Source organism: Balaenoptera borealis (assembly GCF_965194805.1).
Source record: "Balaenoptera borealis genome assembly, chromosome: 15".
Taxonomy (NCBI): domain Eukaryota; kingdom Metazoa; phylum Chordata; class Mammalia; order Artiodactyla; family Balaenopteridae; genus Balaenoptera; species Balaenoptera borealis.
In genome coordinates, this window is record NC_138871.1 from 39873766 (window position 1) to 39899675 (window position 25910).

Below are 25910 nucleotides of genomic sequence, written 5' to 3' on the forward strand. Positions count from 1 at the left end.
TGAATAATTGGTGTTTTAAGCATATGATTAGTACCAATTATATAACTGGTCTTCACTTGTTTGAACATATTTCAATATATATGTAATATTTGAGTTTTTATATAGTGTCATTTTCTTTAGTTTTTTTGGGGTGTCTCTTAGTAAGTTGGTTGGAGAAACCTGTGTTTCTTTTTTTAATTTAAGTGTAATGATGGACTTAATTGGAAAGAACTGCTCAAAATTAAGAGTGCTCACAAGCTATTATATGCCCTGGAAATTATTGAAGCACTGGGAAAACCTAACAGAAGAATAAGAAGAGAGTCAACGGTAATTGCTTTTCCATTATTATCATTAAATGTTTGTTTTCTCTTTGGAACAAAATTCTAGAGTACGTTATCTTTTAATTCTCCCGCCACCCTTCCTTATTTATTTATTTATTTTTGTCATTCCCACAGGGAAGTTATAGTGATCTTTATCCAGATTCAGATGATTCAAGTGAGGATCAAGTGGAAAATAGTAAAAATTCCTGGAGTTGCAAGGTTTGACCATATACGTTTTGCAGTGTATTGGTAAAAATAATTTATCTCTAATTTTCCACCAGAAGTTACCATAATTATTGTTTTAAACTAACTTACCATTTAAATAAAGCATAGTTTAAAAATTATGTATTACTCTAATCACAGTAATAAATAAACTGAGATTATTTAATGCTTTGGTGCTCCTATTTTTAGCACTTATTATTTTTTCTCCTTCATTGGACTAGTGTGTTAGGACATCCCAGTGCCTGGGATTAAATGGTTAATGGAATACAAAGATATGTATATAGATATTTATAAGAATCTTTTAAAAAAATTCTTAAAAATTAGTTGTTTGCTATTACTTTATTGTATAGACGTTATATTGGTTATTTAATCAAAGAATAATTTCTTAAATGAAAGATATATAATATTTTACTTACACAGACATACACACACACCCAGTTACTGAATCAAAAAGCAGATCTTTACTATATTGTGTAGCTCTTTCCTCTTACCATTACTCTCACAATTGCTTACAGTTTGTTGCTGCTGGAGGGCTTCAACAGTTATTAGAAATTTTTAATTCTGGAATTCTAGAGCCAAAAGAGCAGGAATCCTGGACTGTGGTAAGTGAAAATGCGCATTTTCAACCAGTTACAGTAGTTAACCCCAGTGAGTCACTTCCATGAACCATTGGCAAGTGTAACTTTTGCTTCACACTTTATTGTAGTAAAGGAAAGTGTGGAGTACAGTAGAAATAAATTTAAGAAAAAATAAGGAATCTGCTAAACTAATTATGCAATAAGAGTTCTCCATGTCAACTCAGTTAAAAAAATTTAAGTGATAATATTAATGACTCTTAACTATAGGTAATTCATGAACATTTTTCCATTAGTTTGGTAAACTATATATTAATATTTATATAGTCTTAAAATTTGGATGCTTTTTAAGAAAAACTTGGTTTATGTCTTCAGTTTTTTGAAAACATCCTTTTTCTTTGTTTCATTTTGTCTTGACCATTTCTTCCTTTAAGCAACACTACTAAAAAATGTATTTCCAGAGCATTTGTGACTAGTCAGCAATGAAAAAGGTACAGAACTTGAGAGTAAGCCTTTAGAAATTTTTATAGCAATTGGACATTGCCGCAGTGTTTTTTTAATAGTATTTTACAAAATTTTTGATCCTTAACAAAATGGAAGTTTTAGAAAATGGTACTTTATCACTGTTAACTTGACAAAGCACTGTCGTATAATGTTAGGAAAATAAAATTGTGGAATATTTAAAAATTCATAATGCTGGACCAAACTGTGTAATCCAGTTTTGTATTAAATGGAAAGGATGCTCATTTCCTGACCTCCAGCAAAGCAGAATAGCATTATCAAACATTGCATTCAAATTTTAATTTCTTAGTACTTGTTTTTTAGAATTATTTTAGAACCTAGGAGTCAGATGTTCTTAATTTACTGTCAAATGCTGGTACATCCAAGATATTAAAGAAAGAAAATACATTTAAGCATATTGCTATCTACCAAGATTTTGTTAATCTTACCATTGCTTTCAATACTTTTTGCCATTTTTATTTTATATATTTTGCTACAGATATTTTCCTTTTTAGAATAGATACCTCTACTACAGTAATTGTTTTCTGTCTCTTAGAACTGAAATGTCTATTGTGTTTTATTGTTGTGTCTTTGTTGTCTCAGTGATCTCTCAGAATTATAAGGTGCCTTTTAGTTCTTTGGCAAAGTGGGAGAATTTAAAATCTTTAATGAGTAGTTGTGTGTCGTTTATAGGACTTTTGTTTATAAACTGCTCTAAGTTTAGCTTTGAATAAAGTTTACAGGTAATCGTATGCTAAAGATCTCTCTTTGTTTTCTTTAAAATTGTGGACACTTTTATGAAGTATTAAGAAAAATTTACTGCTGTATGGGACACATTGTAGCCTGGCAATGCTTGAGATGCCCAGTTTGCTTGAGACACATGGCTTTCAAGTCAACTGAGATCCCATATTTATAATGTGTATCTCTCGATATATTATAGGGTACTGTGGATACTCTTACATGATGAACAAAATTTCACAATTTCCATAAAGTCCAGTTTGTCTATTTTTTCTTTTGTTACCTAAGCCTTTGGTGTACTAACCAAGAAATCATTGCCAAATACAGTGTCATGGCACTTTTGTTCTGTGTTTTCTTCCAAGAGTTTTATTGTTTTAGGTCTTATATTTAGATCCTTGATTCATTTTGAGTTAATTGTTGTATATGGTGTTAGGTAAGGGTTCAACTTCATTCTTTTTTGCATGTGGAGATCCAGGTTTCCCAGCATATTTTCTTGAAAAGACTCCTTTCCCCACAGTGAATGGTCTTGCTACTCTTTTCAAAAAACATTTGAACATATTTGTGAGGGTTTATTTTCAGGCTCTCTATTCCATTCCTTTTATTTTTTTGTCTATCTTTATGCCAGTACTACACTGTATTGATTACTGCAGCTTTGTAGTAAGTTTTGAAATCAGAAAGTGTGAGTCTTCCAGTTTTGTTCTTTTCTTTTAAGATTGTGTATTTGGAGTCCCTTGAGATTCCTTGTGAACTTTAGAATGGATTTTTCTGTTTCTGCAAAAAACATCATTAGGATTTTGTTAGGGATTGCATTGAATCGGTAGGTCACTTTGGGTAATATTGATATTTTAATAAGTCGTCCAGTCCGTGAACACGGGATGTGTTTCCATTTATTCGTCTTTAATTTCTTTGAGCAGTTTTTTGTAGCTTTCATTGTAGAAGTCTTTCAGCTCCTTGGTTAAGTTCATTCCTAAGTATTTTATTCTTTTTGATGCTATTGTAAATGGAATTGTTTTTGTAATTTCCCTTTCGTATTGTTCATTGTTCACATATAGAAATGCAACTGAATTCTGTATGTTGACTTTGTATCCTTCTACTTTGCTGAAATCATTTACTAGTTTTAAGAGCCTTTATATGGAGTCTTTAGGGTTTTCTACATCAAAAACAAACAGATAAATTTACTTCTTCCTTTCCAATTTTGATGCCTTTTATTTTTCTTGTGTATTGCTCAGGCCAAAACTTCCACTACTGTGTTGAATAGAAGTGGTGAAAGCAGGTGTCCTTGCCTTGTTCCTGATCTTAGAGGAAAAGCTTTCAGTCTTTCACCATTGAGTATGATTTTCACTATGGGTTTTTCATATATGGCTTTTATTATGTTGTGGTAGTTGAGTATTTTTATTATGAAAGTGTGTTGAATTTTGTCAAATGCTTTTTCTGCATTAATTGAGATGATGTAGTCTTTTCCTTCATTTTGTTAATCTGGAGTATTTACATTGATCATTGCTATGTGGAACCATCCTTGCATTCTAAGAATAAATCCCACTTGGTCATGGTGTATAATCCTTTTAATTATGTTGCTGAATTCTGTTTGCTAATATTTTGTTGAGGACAGTGTCTTTTGTCTGGCTTTGGTATCAGGGTTAATGCTCACTTCATCGAATGAGTTAGGAAGTTCCCTCTTTTTTCAGTTTTTTGGAAGAGTTTGAGGATCGTTGGTATTAGTTCTTCTTTAAACGTTTGTTAGAATTTACTAGTGAAGCTGTCAGGTCCAGAACTTTTCTTTTTTGGGAGATTTTTGATAACTGATTCAATCTCTTCACTAATTATAAGTCTGTTCAGGTTTTCTATTTCTTTGTGATTGAGTCTTGGTAAGTTTTGTGTTTCTAGGAATTTGTTCATTTCATGTAAGGTATCCAGTTTTTGGACACATAACAGTTGTTCATAGTACTCTCTTACAATCCTTTTTATCTCTATAGAATTAGTTGAAATGTTCCCACTTTCATTTCTGATTATAGTAATTTGACTTTTATTTTTTCTTTGTCCTTCTAGCTAAAGGTTTGTCAATTTTGTTGTTCTTTTTGAGTAACCAGCTTTGATTTTCACTGATTTTTCTGTAGGTTTTTCTGTTCCCTGTTTTGTTTACCTCTGCTCTGATCTTTATTATTTCCTTCTTTCTACTACTAGCTTCAGATTTAGTTTGTCTTCTTTTTCTAGTTCATTAAGCTATAAAGTTAGATTGTTGATGAGAATTTTTCTTTTTTTTTAATGTAAACATTTACATTTATAAGTTTCCCCATTAACATTGCTTTCATTGTATTCCATAAGTTTCATATTGACCATGTTTTTTATCTTCTTTTGTGAGGTGTCTCTTTATATCCTGGGGGTTGTTGTTTTGCTTTGTTTGGGGTTTGCTTTCGTTTTGGGGGGTTTTTTTTCTTTTTATTTATTTTATTTTTGGCTGCGTTGGGTCTTTGTTGCTGTGTGTGGGCTTTCTCTAGTTGCGGCAAGCGGGGGCTACTGTTCGTTGTGCACAGGCTTCTCATTGTGGTGGCTTCTCTTGTTGCGGAGCACGGGCTCTAGGCATGCGGGCTTCAGTAGTTGTGCACGCGGGCTCAGTACTTGTGGCACACGGGCTTAGTTGCTCTGTGGCATGTGGGATATCTCCAGATCAGGGCTCGAACCCATGTCTCCTGCATTGGCAGGCGGATTCTTAACCACTGTGCCACCAGGGAATCCCCCTGTTTTGTTTTTTCTTAGTAAAGAGCTATAAGACTTTTTTCCTTAATCAGTTTAGACAAGTTTTTTGGTCAGGTATATGTATTAGGAATATTTGCATTCAATCTGTAGCTTGCTTTTTCTTTATATTTACAGTGTCTTTTAAGCAGAGAAGTTTTAAATTTTAACAAAATTTATATCCGAGCTAAGAAATCATTTTTCCAAGGTCACAGAGATTTTCTCCTGTGTGTTCTTCTGTAAGTTTTATAGTTATCTTTTACATTTAGGTCTGTGTTATATTTTGAGTTAACTTTTGTATATGTAGAGTGAGGTTGAGGTTTTATTTTATTTTTTCCATATGGCTATCCAATTTTTCTAGCACTGTTTGTTGAAAAGACTTTTTTTCTCACTGAAATTTCCTGGTACTTTTCTTGAAAATCAATTATATAGTATTGCTATGTTTCTTGGCATATTGGTATAGTTATAACACTTAGTAGTGGTATTAGGAAAAGAGGAGAACAAGGACCATTGAAGAGAAAGCTCTGAAGCTCTCATACATAGGTGATATTCTTATTTATTTGAAGGAACTGCTTTATTTTAAAAATTTTAAAGTAGAGCTTTAAATCAGAAATTTTACTTTTCATACTAAACAGTATTTTACTGATGAAATGCTTGTTTTATTTTAAATATACATATGTAAAGTGCAGATTTTTCAGTTGAATAATTTTCTAGAATTATTGAGAATTGCTTTCACTCCCAAATAGTAGAGTATATGCCACTTAGGTGGAGAGACAACTTCCAGTATTTTTGCTCTCAATGCTAATTTTGTAGGTAAATATCTTTATTAGCATTTTAATAATTTTTAAAATTGTAGTACATTGCGAGCAATATTTTTTTAAATCCTGTATATCTCTATTATATATATTTATATGATTCTTTCATGATAGAAATGCAAGTGTCATTTCCATTTCATTAAATATACATTCTAGTTATCTAGTGTCTTTATTTTTGTAAGATTGGATTGTTACTAACCATAATACATGAGCAGCAAAATTTCTTTACCACATGGATTAAGTACTAACTATAATTATTTTTATTTTCTAGGCCTTAATTTCAAGTTGTATAGTAGCCATATTAAATTAATGAAAATAGGGAAATGATATTTTCTTCTTATCCACAGTGGCAGCTAGACTGTCTTGCTTGCTTGCTGAAGTTAATATGCCAGTTTGCAGTAGATCCATCCGATTTGGATTTAGCTTATCATGATGTCTTTGCCTGGTCTGGTATAGCAGAAAGCCATAGGAAAAGAACATGGCCTGGCAAATCGAGAAAGGCTGCTGGTGATCATGCCAAGGGTCTTCATATACCAAGATTAACAGAGGTAAAGTACAAAAGTCATCATGTAGTAATAAATTTTGTCTTCTAAGAGAGCTTGTATATTTTTGTTTTTACAAAATGAATACTCTAATGTCTATGAAATGCTCTCCTACATTACCACAATATGACCTAACAGCAGAAGTAATGCCTTCATTTTAAAGCAGTAGAAATTATGAAGCAGTAATACTTTTCAGTTCATCATCCAAAATGCAGGAGTGAATTAATTTTGTGCCGTTTTAATGTAATCTAACTGTAGGATTGAGTTCATTAGTTGGTCTCAGTAATTTTTATACTGAGTGTATCAGGGTCCATTCAGGAAAACAAACCACACTAGGTATTTCAACAGAGTAAATTTAAAATTGAGAACTGGTTTTACACATATGTGTTGGAGGGCTAAAAATGAAAAAGAGAATGTTGAGGTAACGCGGGCAAGTGGCCATTCACCACCCCTAGGGTTTGAGGAATATATGTAAAAGGTTGTGGTTATCAGGAATGAGGCGCTTATAGGAGGGATCCTGTTGAACTGGAGTTTAGGCCTCTGAGGAAGTGGTTCTGTTACTGCTTCTGAAATCATTTGCCTCTTCTGGTTAAAATACTAATGGAACAGTGTTAACAGAAAAAGCAGGGGAAATTCCCTGGCGGTCCAGTGGTTACGGCTCCACGCTTTCACTGCCAAGGGCCTGGGTTCAATCCCTGGTCAGGGACTAAGATCCCACGAGCCACATGGTGCGGCCAAAACAAACAAACAAGAAAGAAAGAAAAAGCAAGGAAGTAATCTCTCTAGTATCCCACGTTGACAAACCTAATAGAAAGCCAGCTGGCAGAGGAGGAATTTAGTTTATAATGTACCAGCCCTAGTGTCACAGAGCGAGTATCAATACATAGTATGGTTGGTTTAGAGCCAAACGAAAATGGCACAATAACCAGTGCATCCAGCAATAAAATTACAGTTCTTTTTGGCTGTGGATTCTGTTGTTCATGTGATCAAATATTTGCCCTTCCAGTGTCTCTATTAGTGAACTGGGAACTGGGGAGAGATGAAGATGAGTTTTTACTTAATCTCTTCTTCATTTTGTAACCATTTGAGAACAGCAGCTTACCTCATACCTGCTCAAGAAACACCGGAGTAATTAGTTGTTACTGATAGAGAAATAAAATACACATACTCATATATGGCATTTTTAAATAATTGGCTAGTTTTTTTTAACAAATTTATGCAGGTACATAATTACTGAAAACAATTTAGAATGTACAAGTGAGGGAATTCTTTGGCAGTCCAGTGGTTAGGACTCTGTGCTTTCATTGCCGAGGGCCCAGGTTCGATCCCTGGTCAGGGAGCTAAGGTCCCGCAAGCTGTGATGTGGCCAAAAAAAAAGAAAAAAAAAAGAATATACAAGTGAACCTTCCCCAAAGTCATATAGGTCACTACCATTAATAGCTCTATGTGTTAATCTTTTTATGTGCATATTTTTTCTTATGCATATGCCAATGTTACATTTTTATAGTTTAGAAAAAGAGCATACAATATATATTTTTTCATCTGTTTATCATAATATTTACTTAGAGCTTAGAAGGTAAATCTAAGATATTTGGGGGGAAATTTTTGTTACCCTAATTCTGGAGACGAAGTCATCCAATAGTAAGGAAGAACACTAATTATTTTAATAATTTACTATCATGCATTAGTTCGTTTGTTCTCCTTTAATAGCCTTTTAGAAGGTTCAGAATCCAAATTGAACTTCCAATTCCAGCCTAAATATAGCTTTTCTTAAAACTCTTCTTATTTTGCCAGGCACAGGTTTAGTTGCTGCTCCCTTCTGTTGCTCACTTGGCACATTGCATATACTTGTGTTACAGTGCTTTCTATGTTTTCTGCTGCACTGGACTAACTTCCCCAGGATGGGAACAGTGCTTTTATAAAATTAGTGCCCAGAATGGGTTCTGACCTGCAGAAGGGATTCAGTAATTCTTTATTAAGTTAGCAAATATTTTTATCCACTATATAGATGAAGAACTAGAACCTAGAAATTCAGTCTTTATTAGAGTCATACAGCTTGAAAGTTAGCAAACTAATGTTGAACCTCAAGGTTTTTAATCTGGAATCCATGCTTGGTATCTATGGTATATTATATTGCTTTTCTATGTTTATTTCAGGGTGGTTGAGGAATGTGCCACTGCTTGACATTTTTTTTCTTATTTCAAAACTGAAAAAGGTTACTTCACCTACCGCCCAAAAAAACCACTGACGTGTGTAATAATACATAATATTTTTCTCACTCTGTTGGGTGACATGCAGATAATCTGTGGATCAAATAAAAAGGATTTGCCTGTGTATTTCTAAATTTTTAATATTTTCTTTTTAAAGTTGCTATTCTGAGGTTTCTTTATAAAAATCTGGTTTTCTAATATTTAATATTTTTACAGTATTTTCCAATAACCATTTTTAGAATATTCCTTATCCTTTTATAAATAAAAATCAAAGTAATTTGGAGTCTGGTTTAAAACGCAGTTTTGTGTTTTAGTATATTTACAGATTTTTTTTTAATGTTTTTATTTTAAAGGTATTTCTTGTTCTTGTCCAAGGAACCAGTTTGATTCAGCGACTTATGTCTGTTGCTTATACGTATGATAATCTGGCTCCTAGGTACGAAGTTTTTACATAATTTATGATTGTATGTATTTAGAGTAAGAATACAGTGTTTTAAAATTTTAATTTGAAAAAAATTTGAAACCTAACAGAAAAATTGTTAGGGTGTTTTAGTGAACTCTCATATCATTCATGTAGATTTGCATATTGTTATCAACATTTTGCCAGTTTTTATCGAATGATCATGAGCACGCATTTTCTGTGGGTGTCCCCAAGCACACGTTTATTTACATATCCTGAATCTTGTAAGAGTTCAGACATTATGATCACTTACTGATAAATAGTTTGATGTGTATCTCCCAAGTCCAAGGACAATTTCCTAACAACTATAGTAAGATACTCAAATTTAGAAAATTTAACATTGATATAATATTATCTAACATATAGTCCATACTCAGATTGTCCCATTAATATTTTTATAGCAATTTTTTTCCTCGTCCAGGATCACGTACTGCGTTTGGTAGTCATATTTCTTCCATTTCCTTTAATTGGGGATACTTTCTTAGCCTTTCTTTCATGATACAGACATTTCTGAGTATCACAAGCCAATTCTTTTATAAAGCCTTTTAATTTAGGTTTTCCTGATTGTTCCTCACAATCAGATTCAGACTATACATTTTAGCAGGAATACTCCATAAGTAACGTATCTTTCCCAGTATATCCTGGTGATACCAGTTTGTCCTATTATTAGCGATATTAATTTTGATCAGTTAATCTGGTTTCCTCCAGGTTTCTCTACAATGAAGTTTCTGATTTTTCTAATTAAAAGTAACCTATGGGAAGATAATTTGCAACCGTTTAAATTTCCTGCTTCTCATAAAACTTACTCAATTTACTTTTAGCATTCAGTGATGATTTTTGCCTGAATTAAATATTAGTATAATGTTTGCAAACTAATGATTTTCTAACTCTTACCATTCATTTTATGTTTATTAGTTGACATTCTGTGGTGATGAAGAGCTTTCTCTTCCTTTTATTTAGTTAGTATCAATTTGGATGTTTTTCATTCAATATAATTCATTACTATTACTATTCACTTTGCTCAAATTATACCTTAGTTGGCATCTTCAAGTTTGTTCATGTGTCCTTTGGCTATGTCCCCATTATTTGGGTGGAGGGGAGGAGTACTTTTTTTTTCCCCCCTGTCATTTTAAGATCTTCCGGGCTTTCAGTTTCCCTGCCTTAGTTGCGGAATCAGCATTTCTTTAAGAAGCCCTAGTTCCTTTTGGTGGGGAACCTGCAAAATATAGTATCATTGCTCCTAGTGTTTCCTTGCTTCTAGGCCCTCAATAGATAAAGCTGGAAATATGTGTATTAGAATATAGTTTAAACGTGTAATATGATTTCATTTATTTGGGCTACATTGGAGACTTTTTTTTTAATGTTCAAAATTTTAATAATGTATAAATGATAATTGCTGATACATGAGGACCTGACTGTGTATGCCTCAAATAATCACATATATTATGTTAAAGTGTGTAGAATTAATTTCCAGGTCCTGTATTCTGTAGGTGTTTATGTTGGGCTGAAGTTTGCCATTGTTAAATGATTTACAAAGCTAATACAAACACATTTCAAAGTGCTTAACGTTATTTATGGCTAATAGTTACCTGTTTTTAGATGCTTTTAAAAGTCACCTTCATAAACAATGGTTGCATATAAGTAGCATGATTATTTTAAGATTATTTCTTGTTTAATGTATCTTTCTTTAGTGTCTGTCTCAGTTGAATTCACATTCATAACTCGATCAGTATCTGCTTTACCCCACTGGACATATAGTTCTATACGAACTATATCTGATTTTGCTCACCATTATATTATCAGTGCCAGTCACCTTACCTCATTATTTATAAAACTTATGAATGGATAATGTGGGGAAACAAAGAAAGTGCTATAACATGACCTTGGTTTGTATGATAAAATACATTTTATACGCCAAGTACCAGTGACTCTCCAGTTAAATAATTCTTAACTCTTCCTCCTTGTCCTCTAACACAGTAGTCCCCAACCTTTTTGGCACCAGGGACCGTTTTCATGGAAGACAATTTTTCTACAGACCAGTGTGCAGGGTTGGGGGGGGGGTCAGGCGGTAATGTGAGCAGTGGGGAGCCCCACATGAAGCTTTGCTCGCTCTCTGCTCACCTGCTGTGCGGCCCGGTTCCTAACAGGCTGCGGACTGGTATGGGTCTGCGGACCGGGGGTTGGGGACCCCTGTTCTAACACACATTCTGTATACCTCACTATCCCACACGCCACAATATATTGATTAACAAGGCAGTTCAGTGACTGCTTTTGTCTGCTTTTGTTTCTTTAGAATTAAGAAATGTTCACTTGACTCTTAACCTCACACAACGAAAAATACGCGAGTTTGATACCAGCTGCTGTTCAAGCTGGTTCACTGTGACAGTTCTTATTTCTATTCTACCAGTTCCATTCTTAAAGATCTCATTACAGTCTTTGTAATGTGAGGGCCCCCTACCCCCCACCCCCAATCTTTGTGTTTTTTTGACTCCTGTTCCTACACCATTGTCTTTTCATAAGCCTCCACCTTCAGTTTATATGGTGCTGGGAGGTTTGTATCAATTAAGATAGCTAAAATGAACTTTTTGCCTGTTATCAAAATCTTCTAATGCTACATATTTGAAAGGTAGATTGGGGGGTTGCTCTTGGTAAAGTTAAATATATTAAACCAATATGATAAAAGTTAAACATGAAATATGGCCAAACACTAGATTTATAAGTTTTAACTTTTTAGTACCTTTTACTTTAAATCAATAGTACGGATGAGTCTTGCTCTTTCAGATTTTCATAGGTGTTTTGTTAATTATAACAATGTAGGTATCTAGAGATCAGTGCTTTTTTTTTTTTAAACAGTTTATTTGTAAGGTGAATACTAAATCCCTATATGCTGATTTTATTAAAATGAAAATTTTAAATATTTAGTTTTCTTTAAATTGAGGTAATACATTTTCCATTGAAGTTACTAAAAGTATCAAGGGGAAAAAATAGAGGTGAAGTAATATAGAATTAATTTAGTTATTTTTCTCTACTTTTCAATAATTTGCTTTTAACCATTCCTGATGAAAGTTGACATTAACAATACAAAAGGAAGGGCATTTTATGTCATTGTATGGTTTTTTTGTTTTTTTTTTGTGAGTCGTATCTTTCTATTAGAGTAGAATATAATGTCGTTATAGACGCTATAACATTTAGAGCCAGAAAGAATATTTCATATGCCACGGATTAAGATTAAACTCACATTTCTAGTAGTATGTGCTGACTGTTTTACTCAGCTAGCTCCTAGAATATATTTATGTCCTAACTTTTTTTATATTCATCTTATCTCCCCTGATAGGCTATAAACTCCAGGAGGCCAAGGACTACTGCACAAGGGTGTTTTTTTTTTTTTAGGAGTCTGAAGTTTAGACTCTAAACCATTATAACCTTTCTCTTTGTAAGCCACATCACTTTAGTAACCAAATCTTTAAGCACTTTTTGAGAGTTCACTTAAGTCAATATGGGATTCACTCACATTTTGTTTATTAAATTGAAACACTCATTTAATGTTTGTTATAATAAGATTTTGCCAGTGATTCTTTAAATTAAAAATGAAGACCATAGGAAAATAAATTAGCAGCTTTCATAAAATCTAATCTTTTGGCGGGCAGGGAAAGTTAAAGGATATGTATTAAGAAATTGAGTTATTTTTAGTTCATTGCTGAATTTAATTACTGGTGGTGGTGTGTTTTTACTTTGCAGAGTTTTGAAAGCTCAGTCTGATCACAGGTCTAGACATGAAGGTAAGGGTTCCACAAAGTTAATTTTTAATGAAGATTTGGATGACTGGTTACATCTATATATAATATCTTTAATAATGAACATTTTGTTTTCATTATGCACAAGCCTTTATAGTAATTTTTTTTTCCAATTTTTCTGTAGTTTCACATTATTCAATGTGGCTCTTGGTGAGTTGGGCTCATTGCTGTTCTTTAGTGAAATCTAGCCTTGCTGACAGTGATCATTTACAAGATTGGCTAAAGAAATTGACTCTCCTTATTCCTGAGGTAAGCTAAAGATTGAAGATTAGTACTACTCTTCATATTTTTTCTTATTATTAACGTCGATGATAAAAAGCGCTAATGGAAACAAATGAACATGATTCCATAAATATATCCTGTTGCCTGGAAGGTACTTAATAATCCTTTAAGATCTAGAGTGTTTTGAACTATGTACACTTAAGTGTGAACATTAAATATTCTGTAGCATTCATATTTGTCTTTTTCTGCAGTATTTGTTAACAGAGTGATTCTTTTGTTTTGGGTTTTTTTAATTGTTTTTTTTCCTGAAGGTTGAGAAGGATTTCAGCATTTATTTTTTGTAATGTACGTTTTAGAGAAGTTTCTTTTACTTTTTCTATTTGAGTGTATCCTTAGATGCAAGAGAGACATATATTTCCTTTTGATTTCAGTGTTGACACTGAAGTCAATATAATTTTCACCAATCGTATCTTGATGTTACTCACACCATATTCCTAAATGAAATAGTATAAACACACTCTTACTAATACACTTAGCCACGATATTCATAATCTTTTTTTTTTTTTTAAAGCTGCCTTTATTTTTATTTATATATTCATTTTTGGCTGTGTTGGGTCTTCATTTCTGTGCGAGGGCTTCCTCTAGTTGTGGCAAGCGGGGGCCACTCTTCATCGCAGTGCGCGGGCCTCTCACTATCACAGCCTCTCTTGTTGCGGAGCATAGGCTCCAGACGCGCAGGCTCAGTAGCTGTGGCTCACGGGCCTAGTTGCTCCACGGCATGTGGGATCTTCCCAGACCAGGGCCCGAACCCGTGTCCCCCGCATTGGCAGGCAGACTCTCAACCACTGCGCCACCAGGGAAGCCCTCATATCTTTTTTAGAGAACATTTTCTAATATTATTAGCTTTGTATTGAATGTATATGTGTTCTTGTTCTGGCTCTGTTCCAGGTAACTATTGTGACACTTGGACAAGATTCTAAAATCTGTAAAATGTTCTGGGTTAAGTACTTTCCAAGTTGCTTCTAGTTCTGAAAATACTGGGTTGGCCAAAAAGTTTGTTCAGGTTTTTCCATAACATCTTACAGAAAAACCCAGATGAACTTTTTGGCCAACCCAATATTTTTCCTGTTACTTAATCTCATGTAAATAAATTATTACGAATATCCTCTTCTCAATCCTTTTTGTATTTGTCTGTTCTTGTATTTACTTGGTTTGTTTTTATGACCATATTGGGAATTTCTGAAATGTTTTTACATATTACCGTATACTTTGGGGTACTTCATTTGATCATATATTATTTAGATGCATGAGTATGTGATCAGGACATTGCGTTTTAAAACATGTTACTAAAGAAGCCATCTAACATGTTATTTCTGCCAACGTATTAACCTTAAGATTAACTTTTTAATACTAACTCAGACTATCTTTGGAACTTTTCCATTTAGACTGCAGTCCGTCATGAATCTTGCAATGGTCTTTATAAGTTATCTCTGTCAGGGCTGGATGGAGGAGACTCAATCAATCGCTCTTTTCTGCTACTGGCTGCCTCAACATTGCTGAAATTTCTTCCAGATGCTCAAGCACTCAAACCTATTAGGGTAAGATTTTACTGTGTTCAGGAGCAATTTCTATTTCTGCTGTTTCATTTGCCCAAAGTTTATCGTTGTATTATCCTTGCAAGTAATTTTGAGTACCTGTTTACTATCTGTAGTTTTCACCAGGGGGATGGTCGTTATATGTAATAGTTCCTAAAGTGGCAGCATTGTGATATATTGTGTCCATGTTACACCTAGGGATAGATCCTGTGTCCTTGGGTTCAGCTCTGTGGGATCTCTCATGGATATTGTTTTGGAAATAACATTTGTCCTTACTAGGTTCTGAGCCTTGTGTTAATAAGTTGAATGATAGAAACATCATAAATGTAGCTTTCTTCTTATTCAGTCACAGTTGTTTTATTTTTATCTTTATGATACTCAGAATTTTCAATTTTCTTCCTTGTTCCCATGTATACACTAACACTAGCCATATAAAAGCCTTCTACCCCATAATAAATATAGGGCACATTAATAAGTAAATTTTACTAATCCCAGAAATATGATGCATTGTAGGATTTACGTTTTTCTTCTCCATATTTACCGTCTGTCATTGACTATGTAGGAAATGTAATGTGTTCTTTATTTTTCAACTTTCAAAACTATAATAGACCATTATATGTGGGTAGATTTATATATACTCATTTTCTGTAGGTTTCTTTTGTTTCCACATTTTCATTGAACTTTTAGTTGGCACTACATTATTTAGTATTATACATTATTCATATCTTTTCCAAGTAGGTTATAAGGAATTTCAGAGTACTGTTTTTTTTGAAAGTTCTCTTATTATTCACTAACATACATAGTTGTTCTAATTTTACAGACACTAGGAGTATTCTCTCCATTTTGGGGGGTTAAATTTTGAAAACTGTTTAGTTTGTAGGGATTTAATTTTTTTTATAAAGCTTGTAGTTTTTAAAATGTATTATAATTTTAAGTTATTTTCCCATTTTAAACTATTTTCACAAAGTTTAAATTTTTTTTTAATAGATAGATGATTATGAAGAAGAACCAATGTTAAAACCTGGATGTAAAGAATATTTTTGGTTGTTGTGCAAATTAGTTGACAACATACATATAAAGGATGCTAGTCAGGTATGTTCAGAAAGTTATACATTAACTTGTTAATAGAGATGAATTATGCACTTGTATGTTCATGAATTTATAGGTCGTTATTATTAAGGACATTTTTATCAATCTGTAATGAGTTGAAAATGTCATAATTTTTCTACTGTATTCTTACCTTTTTGTTCTGCTCTAATTTCTTTCTTCTTTTTACTCTGACCTTAGTTGAAATGTCTTCATTTGGTACTTATAAGTAGTTTCCTGTGTCTTGTAAGATTTGTGGATATAAAATCTTATTTGGAATGTGAAATTTATACTTTAAATATACAGCTTTCTATAGTAGCAAGTGGATTCTGAGAATGTAAAATAAAGTTGCAATTCAAATAGAAATTACTTTAAGCTAAAGAAACACTATCAGTTTGCTGATCTACTAATTTTCTTATATGAGACTAAAATGATACTTTTATCCAAAGAAGTACTTAAAACAAGTTTATTTCAAAGACAAACTTGCCGCATAAAAACTTTTATTTTTTCTTTTTATAAATTTAGTAAGCTAAAATACATCTAATTGATCTCAGAAAAATGAGAAATGCTTGAAAAAGATACATTTAAATATTTAGGAAACCTTTTCTGTCAATTTTTTTTTTCAGGTATTTCCATCAAAGTCCAGTATATACACTTTGTATTTTAAGAATCCTATCGTGTTTGAATGCCCTACTTTTAAGGAACAGTTTACATCTGAATTCTTATTCTAGTTTTCATTTAAGAAATAATTATAAAAATTAAAATTGAGCATGTTTTAATTTTTTCTTCCAGTTTTATTGAGTTATAATTGGCATACAGCACTGTGTAAGTTTAAGGTATATAGCATAATGACTTGACTTACACATATCATGAAATGATTACCACAATAAGTATAGTGAACATCATCTCATATTGATATAAAATTAAAGAAATGGAAAAAAAAAATTTTTTCCTTGTGATGAGCAGTTTACTCTCTCAACAACTTCTTTTTTTAATTAATTAATTAAGTTATTTATTTATTTTTTGGCTGTGTTGGGTCTTCGTTGCTGCGCATGAGCTTTCTCTGGTTGTGGCGAGCTGGGGCTACTCTTTGTTGTGGTGCACGTGCTTCTCATTCTGGTGGCTTCTCTTGTTGAGGAGCACAGGCTCTAGGCTCCGGGGCTTCAGTAGTTGTGGCTTGCAGGCTCTAGAGCGCAGGCTCAGTAGTTGTGGCACACAGGCTTAGTTGCTCCACAGCATGTGAGATCTTCCCGGACCAAGGCTCGAACCCATGTCCCCTGCATTGACAGGCGGATTCTTAACCACTGTGCCACCAGGGAAGTCCTCAATAACTTTATATATATATAACATACAGCAGTGTTAATTATATTTATCATGTTGTGCATTACATCCTTAGTACTTATGTATCTTATATCTTTTGACTACCAATACCAGTCCTCCCTCCCCGCCATGAACATGTCTTAATGTATTTGACTTTATCCATAAAACGTTGATTCCAGATAGACATTTTTTTTTTAAACCTATGGTTGCCTATTTAAAGTATGAATCTAATATTCTTGCTTGCTAGTCAAAGTAATTTTCCTACTTAGTGATCTGAATTTCTTTGAGAATCCTCTTTTTTTTTTTTTTTTTTGGCCACACCATGTGGCTTGTGGGAAGTTAGTTCCCCCACCAGGTATTGAGCCTGCACCCTTGGCGGTGGAAGCATGGAATCCTAACCACCACTGGACCGCCAGGGAATACCCCGGAATCCTCTTTTTTTTTTTAATTGACCCTTTTATTTATTTTTAATTAATTAATTAATTAATTAATTTAATTTTGGCTGTGTTGGGTCTTCGTTTCTGTGCGAGGGCTTTCTCTAGTTGCGGCAAGCGGGGGCCACTCTTCATCACGGTGCGCGGGCCTCTCACTATCGCGGCCTCTCTTGTTGCGGAGCACAGGCTCCAGACGCGCAGGCTCAGTAGTTGTGGCTCACGGGCCTAGTTGCTCCGCGGCATGTGGGATCTTCCCAGACCAGGGCTCGAACCCGTGTCCCCTGCATTGGCAGGCAGATTCTCAACCACTGCGCCACCAGGGAAGCCCCGGAATCCTCTTAAATTAAGTTCTATTTTATGAAATCTGTTTTAATTTTGTTGCTCAGTTATAATGAGAATTAAAGCTCTCCGAAATGAACTGTGCATTTAAGTTTATTTCTAAAAGTGGTATTAGAAATGAAACTTGGTGAATTGTATGGTATGTTAATTACATCTCAGTCAAATTGTTAAAGAAGAAATAAATCAAACCTAGTGTCTTCTCGTTAAATTACTGTGACTCTCATAATTTATCACCAATATTTCATTGATTCTTTTTTGAAGGACTATCAGTGATGTGTTTATAAGTATAATTTTATTGACATCATGTATAAGTAAAGAGTAGTTATATTATTTATAATTTAATTGGCATGTTAATGAATTCGGAGAACCAAATTCTTGTTACTTAAAAGGAAAGGATTTTTTGTTTTAATAATATCTGAAATAGTGAACATAAAAATCTGTGTTTGAATTTTGTATTTTCTCTTTGTATTAAGACAACACTCCTCGACCTGGATGCTTTGGCACGACATTTAGCTGACTGTATTCGAAGGTAAAATTTGATGTGAAATTGACAGTTATATTGTTGAGGAAAGATAAAGAACGTAATTTTATTAACTGTCTTGTTTTGCTTGTATTCTTTTTTGTAGCAGGGAGATCCTTGATCATCAAGATGGGAATATAGAAGATGATGGGCTTACAGGACTCCTAAGGCTTGCAACAAGTGTTATTAAACACAAACCACCCTTTAAATTTTCAAGGGAAGGACAGGTTGGTAGTAAGACATCCAAGTATTTATATGAAATAAGATTGAACTTCTTTATATTGTTTCCTTGTATGTGGATATGTTAAATTTCCTTAAACATGCAAACATGAAGTTTACCAGAACTTTATTACTGGCAGGAACAGTGAACTTTGAATAAGCTGAATCCTAGAAATATGAATCTTAGCCTTGTTTTTAGAATGCAGAACAAGTTTTAATTACTATGACTGTGTATAGAGAGGCAGTCACTGCTTAATTGTAGATTTTTATAGAATTGAATATTTTGAATTAGTAACTTAACACAGTGGAATTAATAAGTAGTCATTTTAGAGTACTTGTTGGTTTCATTTCTTAAAGGCCCATTTGCTATAAAATCTATAATTGACTATTTGATAACACCTAATAACTCTATACCAACAAATGTCTAATTTCTCTTTAGATTATGTTATTTACTGTCATTGGCACTTTTGTCATTGCCTTCATTAAGGGAAGTTAGTTATGGTTTGGAGGATTGTTTTCTTGAGGTTACTGATTGTGTTAGGAAACACAGGAATAACCAAAAGAATGGAAGATTGTCCCCATGAGCATAGGCTCAGGGATTCTTAAGATAAACTTAAGGTGACAGTCTTATCTGTCTTAAATCTGTGCTACTACCCTTATTTCACAAAGCCCTGTTTTGTGGGTTTTCTCCTGGATCTTTTAAAATTTTTCTGTTACACTCACTGGGAATAACTTGATTTATTTATAGTCTTGCTGGTTGAAGTCTTACATACGTTATATAAACCAATATGTAACTTTTATTCCAAAATATAAATGTATACTGATACTTTTTAAATTGGGGTTGTGTTAAATTTATGGATTGATGTAGAAAAATTGAAATTATATTAAATTGCCTATACAAGAACAGGATTTGTCTTCTTATTTATAGAAGACCAGTGTTGTGTTTTCCAATTTAATGTTTTCATTTAGAATTTGAATTTTAGGAATTTTTAAATAAGGTTATTCCTAGGGATTTTCTTTGTTAGGTATCATAAGTGAACTCTTTTCTTCTGTTTTGTTTTCTGATGAGTTGTTTATGTGGAGTAAGGATTTTTGTAGGTGAATTTGTTGCAGGCCACCTTAAGCTCACTTACTGTTTGTAGAATTTTTTTTCTCAGTTATCTTTGTGTTTATCTTCAGTATTGTCTTTGATTTTTCATTTGTTTTTAATTTATTGTCTTCAAGTAATTTTTTTACTCCTTCATTTTTAAGTCTTAACTCTCTCTGTTCTTTCACCTAATTTTGTCTAGAACCTCCAGAACAGTGTTAAATAATAGTTGTTTTTATTGTTTATTGTTTACTAATAGTTGTTTATTGAGAAGGTTTTAATGTTTGTGTAGTCAAAACTTTAGTTTCCCATTGTGTTTTTGGTGAGATCAGAAACCTTTAGAAGCTTTTTTGCAGGAGAGGTATGTGGTCTGAATTAACATATTCAAAGCTTTACTCATGTTCTAGGGGGAGATCTAGACTACAGGTAGAGAACTAGGAGGGCAAGTGTGAGGGTTAGGGGTCCAGTTAAGAAGTTTTGCAGAGGGATGATGATGAAAAGTGGTTGGACTTAGGATATTTATTGAAGATAGAGTTCACAAGGCTTAAATTTTGAGAAGATTGTGAGGTGGGAGAGAGAGAAACTAATCAAGAATGACTTCTCAATTTTAAGCCTGAGAAACTAAGTGAATGATAATGCCATTTACTAAGAAAGGGAAAATTTAGGATAGATAAGATTGGGGGTATGGGGTATCAAAATCAGTAGTTCTATTTTGGACATGTTAAATTTGAAATGTCAATTTGGTATCCAAGTGCAGGTGCTTAAGGCAGTTGGTATTGGTGTATTATTAAGAAGTTGTCCTTATCGCCAGGATACTAAAAATACCTGTTCTACTGTAATGATTTTACTTTATTATTTATTAATTTTTTAAAATTTCATCTAGAATTTATCGAGGAGTAACTGTTTTCCGTAAAGAGACTTAGAGTAAATATTTAAGGCTTGCCAGGCCACATATGGTCTCCCTCACCACCACCATCACCACCGCTACTGCTGCTGCTGCTTCCTCTCCTTCCTCTCCTCTCCTGCCTCCCTGCTTCCTCTTTCCTCTTCTTCCTCCCTTCTACTCCCTCCTCCCTTCTCCCTTCTTCTAATTCCCCTTTAAGAGTATAAACCCCACTCTTATCTCTACTACCTTATATAGTACCTAGCAAATACATGTTGAACAAATGGATGATTAAGACTCAGTCGTGATTCTTAAGAACTGACAATCTAATGGTTCATTTGTTCAGCAGGTAATTATTGAGAAGTCTGCCTTATGCAAAATTTGTATGTACCTTCACAAATAATATCATGACTGATCATGATATTTGTAATTCATGGTAAAAAATAAGAGCCATTAAAGGGATATGATCAGAGGTATGGAAGATCAGATAGTATTGACGGGATTAGGAAAGGCTTTGAGGAAGATAAAGCTTTTGTAACTAGGATGAAGTCCTTAAGTAGAAAAGTAAGGGAAACATTTAAGTCACAGAAAAGAGTATGAATGAAAAATCAGTCCTAGGAAACCACTGAGTATGTGCAGGATATTGAATGATTAGTTCAATTTGGCTTGAGCTTGGGGAAATACAGAGGAGGTAATTTGGGGAAACTAGGTGGCCATCTGTTGTGGTCACAGGAGGTTATTTTTATATGTACAGTAAAATAAAAGCATTACTTTTATAATTTAAAAGGGGGGCCTTTCAAGTTTTTGATCAGTCAAATAATGTCAGAAATATGCTTTAACAGAATAAATCTGGTAATAGATTGAGAGGCAGCATACTTTTTCAAACTCTTTTGAAGTGGTCTTCAAACATTTATTGGTCACATATTCTTTAAAGAATTTTGGAAAACCTAGGTGTCCTGTCACAGATTTTTTAATTTTAAGAAATTTCTAGATTTTTTTTCAAGTTTAACTATTTTTTTAAATTGAAGTTGATGTACAATATATGTTACAGGTGAACATCATAGTGATTCACAATTTTTAAAAGTTATACTCCATTTAGAAAAGAAGAGAAAAGAAAAAAAAATTAAAATTTATTTGTTTTGGTTGAGAACAATGAGTCCAAAAAGATCTTTAAAATATAGCACTTACAGAAAAAAATAAATACATAACAGTTATACTCCATTTATAGTCATTATAAAATATTGGCTACATTCCCTGCATTGTACAGTTTATCCTAGCTTTAAGTATTTTTAAAGGATATTATTTCCAGAGTATTGTTGAAATTGATAAAAATAGTTATTTCCTATGACTACATGATGTTGTCTTAAATTTCTTCTGTATTATCATTACATGTATTTGGACATGGGCAATCAAAGCAATGTAAATAGACTTTGAATTTTGCCAAGTAAGTATGAAACATTAAAAATGAAATTTTATTGAAAATTATGCATTAACAAGAAGGGTATGTGGCTTTTAAAATTAATTCATATAGTTGTAGATGGATATTCCTTATTAAGCTAGAATGACCATGTATTCATTCTCTTCCTACTTTATATTTCTATAGATAGAAGTTGTGAGAAACCTTGTTTCACATTGTTTTACAGTGAGAAACCACAGTGAGGAACCGTGCTTACATACTGTTTACAGTAGGAATGTTCTGTTTTAACAGTGTTATTTAACTCTTTGAATTTCTTCTGAATTACATGTCAAAGATCACACTCTATCATCAGAAATTATTTTTAATATTCTCTCAGGTATCAGTTTGAGGTTCTTCTTTCTGTGAAGTATACTAAAATGGCTGTACCATTATTTATCAAATGGATATGTTAATATATATGTTACTCTTTCACTTAAGGACACCTGCTTTCCTGGGAAACTCAGAGTGAGGAAAATAAAAATATTGTTTATTTCAGCATGCTTTTACCAACCCTAACGTTTCAATAAAATATTTTTATCACAGGCTTTAAATATATTTTGTCAAAACTTTGGAGCTGTGGTTATTTAGCTCATTCAGTTTCTAGATCTAAACTGATTAGCAAAGATAGTTCATTGTTAAACTAGTTATTTGCTAATTCTGTTTCTGTTTGAGTGAGTGACTTTATTTTCCAGTTCATGTAAATATGTTACTCTGTGTCTCCAAGACAGTCATCTCACCTCTGAATTATAGAATAGACAAGACATAATCTTACTGTCAGTCTGTCAGCTATATAAAATAAGCCTCTATTCACCTTCAGTATTTCTTAGCCAAACGTACCTTTCTTTGCCAAGTCAGGAACTATGCACTGTACTTTCTTTGACAGTAGTGAGATGGAGGAGGTGAGGTCATTAATGGGAAAATATTCTGAATTGTCCTTCATTTGGTAACCTGTGTCAGAGGTTCCCTAGACCACTCCCAGATTCAGTGATTCACTAGAAGGACTCAAAGGACTCAGCGTGTAATTGTATTCATGACAAAGCTTTATTACAGCAAAATAATAGAAAATGAAATAAGCAAAAGAAAAAGCATGGGGCCAAGTGTGGTGGAAATGAGGTACGCCCTTCTGAGAGTCCCCTCCCAGTGGAGTTGCATAGGACATGCTTAATTCCCCCAGCAATGAGTGTGACAACATGTTTGAGGTGTTGTCTACCAGGGATGCTCTCTTCAGCCTAGGAGTCCAGGGGTTTTATCAGGGGGTGGGTCATGTAGGCACATAGTACCTGCATAACTGACCACAGTTAATGAAATTCCAGACTCCCAGATAGAAAGCAGGTATTCTGCATAAACGAAATACAAATTGGTACAGTGAGCCACTTTTATCACTTATGGAAAGTTGTATAACAGAGGAGGGAACTGTTGACCATTCAGGTGTTCAGGTGACAGCCAGGAGCCAACCTTACAATGCAGCCTTTCTAAGGATAGCAGGGTCTCGGTCTTAACAACATTACCTCTTTTCTATACAGTACCCCAGGAGGTTTTATACCCCAGAACAATGTACTGTTGTAGTACTTGCTAGTACTTGCGATTGAAATGGGTGAGGGAGATAACTTTCTTTGGAATAGTAACAAAGGACCAATTAAAGAACAAGTGGGAAAGGTGGCCCTTTCTCAGGCAGATTAAATTTAGGGAAAAGCGTATCTAGAATGGTAAAGCCTTGCATCTCAGTTTGAACTTCACTGGTATTGAAGTTAAGAGCTTGGTGTTTTAAATCCTTAGTATAGCACCTGCCAAATGTGACTCCAGGCGAGATGCTTAACCTTTTTTGTTTGTTTGTTTTGTTTTGAGACCTTTGCATAGTATCTGGCACTTCTAAGTGCTCATTATGGGTAAGTTGCTGCTTTGGCTGCTACTGCTATTTTAATTATTAGAGTGTAGTAAGGAGAAACTTAAGTAAATGCAGAGGCATTCAAGATAGGGAGTAATGAGTCCTGAGATAACACGTTTGGTCACTGAATGGAGTGGAATATAATAGCTTTGTAGATGCGACTCTAAGAATGAGCTATAAGGTATCAAGAGGGAGAGAAGAGTGAAGGTGAAGCTCCTCCCCCCATTCCATTTCCCTAAGAGAAATGAACATTGGGAATACTTTCAGATGGTGGTATATGATGCTCCTTTAAGTTTTTAAAGTCTTTTAATAAATTGTAGATTGTCATATAGTCCATTTTACTCTATGTAACTTATTAATTTTATTTGGAATATAGTTAATTTCCAAGTTTAGATAATATACTTGGTCTTTCTTTTTTTTTGCAGGAATTTTTAAGAGATATCTTCAATCTCCTGTTTTTGTTGCCTAGTCTAAAAGATAGACAACAGCCAAAGTGCAAATCACATTCTTCGAGAGCTGCTGCTTATGATTTGTTAGTGGAGATGGTAAAGGGATCTGTCGAAAACTACAGATTAATACATAACTGGGTTATGGCACAACACATGCAGTGTGAGCATTCTTCTTTTCCTTTAACCTTTCTAAATTTTGTTTGTAGAAATGAGATTTTGGAGGGCATGATTTAAAGAAAGAATTCACCATTCATACATTTTAACATTATAAACTGTTGTTGCTAGGACATACTGAAGTTAAAAAGTAAACATTAGTTTTTGGGGAAAAAACAGTTGTGATGGACTTTTTAGAGATATGTGAAATACTTTGGCACTTCTGAGTTAAATAATTTAGTGCCAAGTAAAGACAAGTTTTGGCAGTCCTTTGAATATTTACGAATGAGTTAGTTTTACTATGTGTTCTTACCAATTTTAAAAATTACCATATGTTTTATGTATATATATGAACTAAATAAGTAATAGATGTAGTGGCTGTTAATGAAAGCAGAACATATTACGTTTAATAGTTTGTTTGGGGGGGCATCCTTTCCTCCCTCTTTTTTCAGCAGCTCATGCACCTTATAAATGGGACTACTGGCCTCATGAAGATGTCCGTGCTGAGTGTAGATTTGTTGGCCTGACTAACCTTGGAGCTACTTGTTACTTGGCTTCTACTATTCAGCAACTTTACATGATACCCGAGGCAAGACAGGCTGTCTTCACTGCTAAGGTACAGTTTTCCTTACTTTAAAAATTAAAACTATAAGGACTTCCCTGGTGGTGCAGTGGTTAAGAATCTGCCTGCCAGTGCAGGGGACACGGGTTCGATCCCTAGTCCAGGAAGATCCCACATGCCGTGGAGCAACTAAGCCTGTGTGCCGCAACTTCTGAGTGTGCGCTCTGGAGCCCGTGAGCCACAACTACTGAGCCCACATGCCACAACTACTGAAGCCCAAGTGCTCTAGGGCCTGCGTGCTGCAACTACTGAGCCCACGTGCTGCAGCTACTAAAGCCTGCGTGCCTAGAGCCCGTGCTCCGCAACAAGAAAAGCCACCGCACTGAGAAGCCTGCGCACTGCAACGAAGAGTAGTCCCCACTCGCTGCAACTAGAGAAAGCACACATGCAGCAATGAAGACCCAACACAGCCCAAAAAAAAAAAAAAAATTAAAACTATAAAACAAAATTTTAAAACTTTGTTGATGAATCTTGATTCAATTTAGTAAAATCTTGTTTGAGAAAATAATTTGAGTTAAAATTGACAAACTTTGGGCTTCCCTGGTGGCGCAGTGGTTAAGAATCCACCTGCCATTGCAAGGGACACGGGTTCAAACCCTGGTCCAGGAAGATCCCACATGCCGCAGAGCAACTAAGCCCTTGCGCCACAAATACTGAGCCTGTGCTCTAGAGCCCGTGTGCCACAACTACTGAAGCTCACATGCCTAGAGCCCATGCTCCGCCACAAGAGAAGTCACCGCAATTAGAAGCCCGT

At 34.0% G+C, this 25910-nt stretch overlaps 1 protein-coding gene across 11 annotated transcripts in view; it reads left to right on the plus strand.

The window, feature by feature from the left end:
- USP34 (ubiquitin specific peptidase 34) overlaps positions 1-25910 on the plus strand; it is a 236543-nt gene that overhangs the window by 152858 nt on the left and 57775 nt on the right. For all 11 annotated transcript variants that reach the window (XM_082357914.1, XM_082357916.1, XM_082357917.1 and 8 more), the window contains 13 exons: positions 184-306; positions 435-518; positions 1037-1123; positions 6228-6428; positions 8986-9068; positions 12831-12871; positions 13011-13135; positions 14554-14706; positions 15691-15795; positions 18356-18411; positions 18509-18629; positions 24358-24541; positions 24990-25150. In XM_082357914.1, coding sequence (XP_082214040.1) covers positions 184-306; positions 435-518; positions 1037-1123; positions 6228-6428; positions 8986-9068; positions 12831-12871; positions 13011-13135; positions 14554-14706; positions 15691-15795; positions 18356-18411; positions 18509-18629; positions 24358-24541; positions 24990-25150 — 1524 coding nt within the window. The remainder of the gene's footprint in view (positions 1-183; positions 307-434; positions 519-1036; positions 1124-6227; positions 6429-8985; positions 9069-12830; positions 12872-13010; positions 13136-14553; positions 14707-15690; positions 15796-18355; positions 18412-18508; positions 18630-24357; positions 24542-24989; positions 25151-25910) is intronic.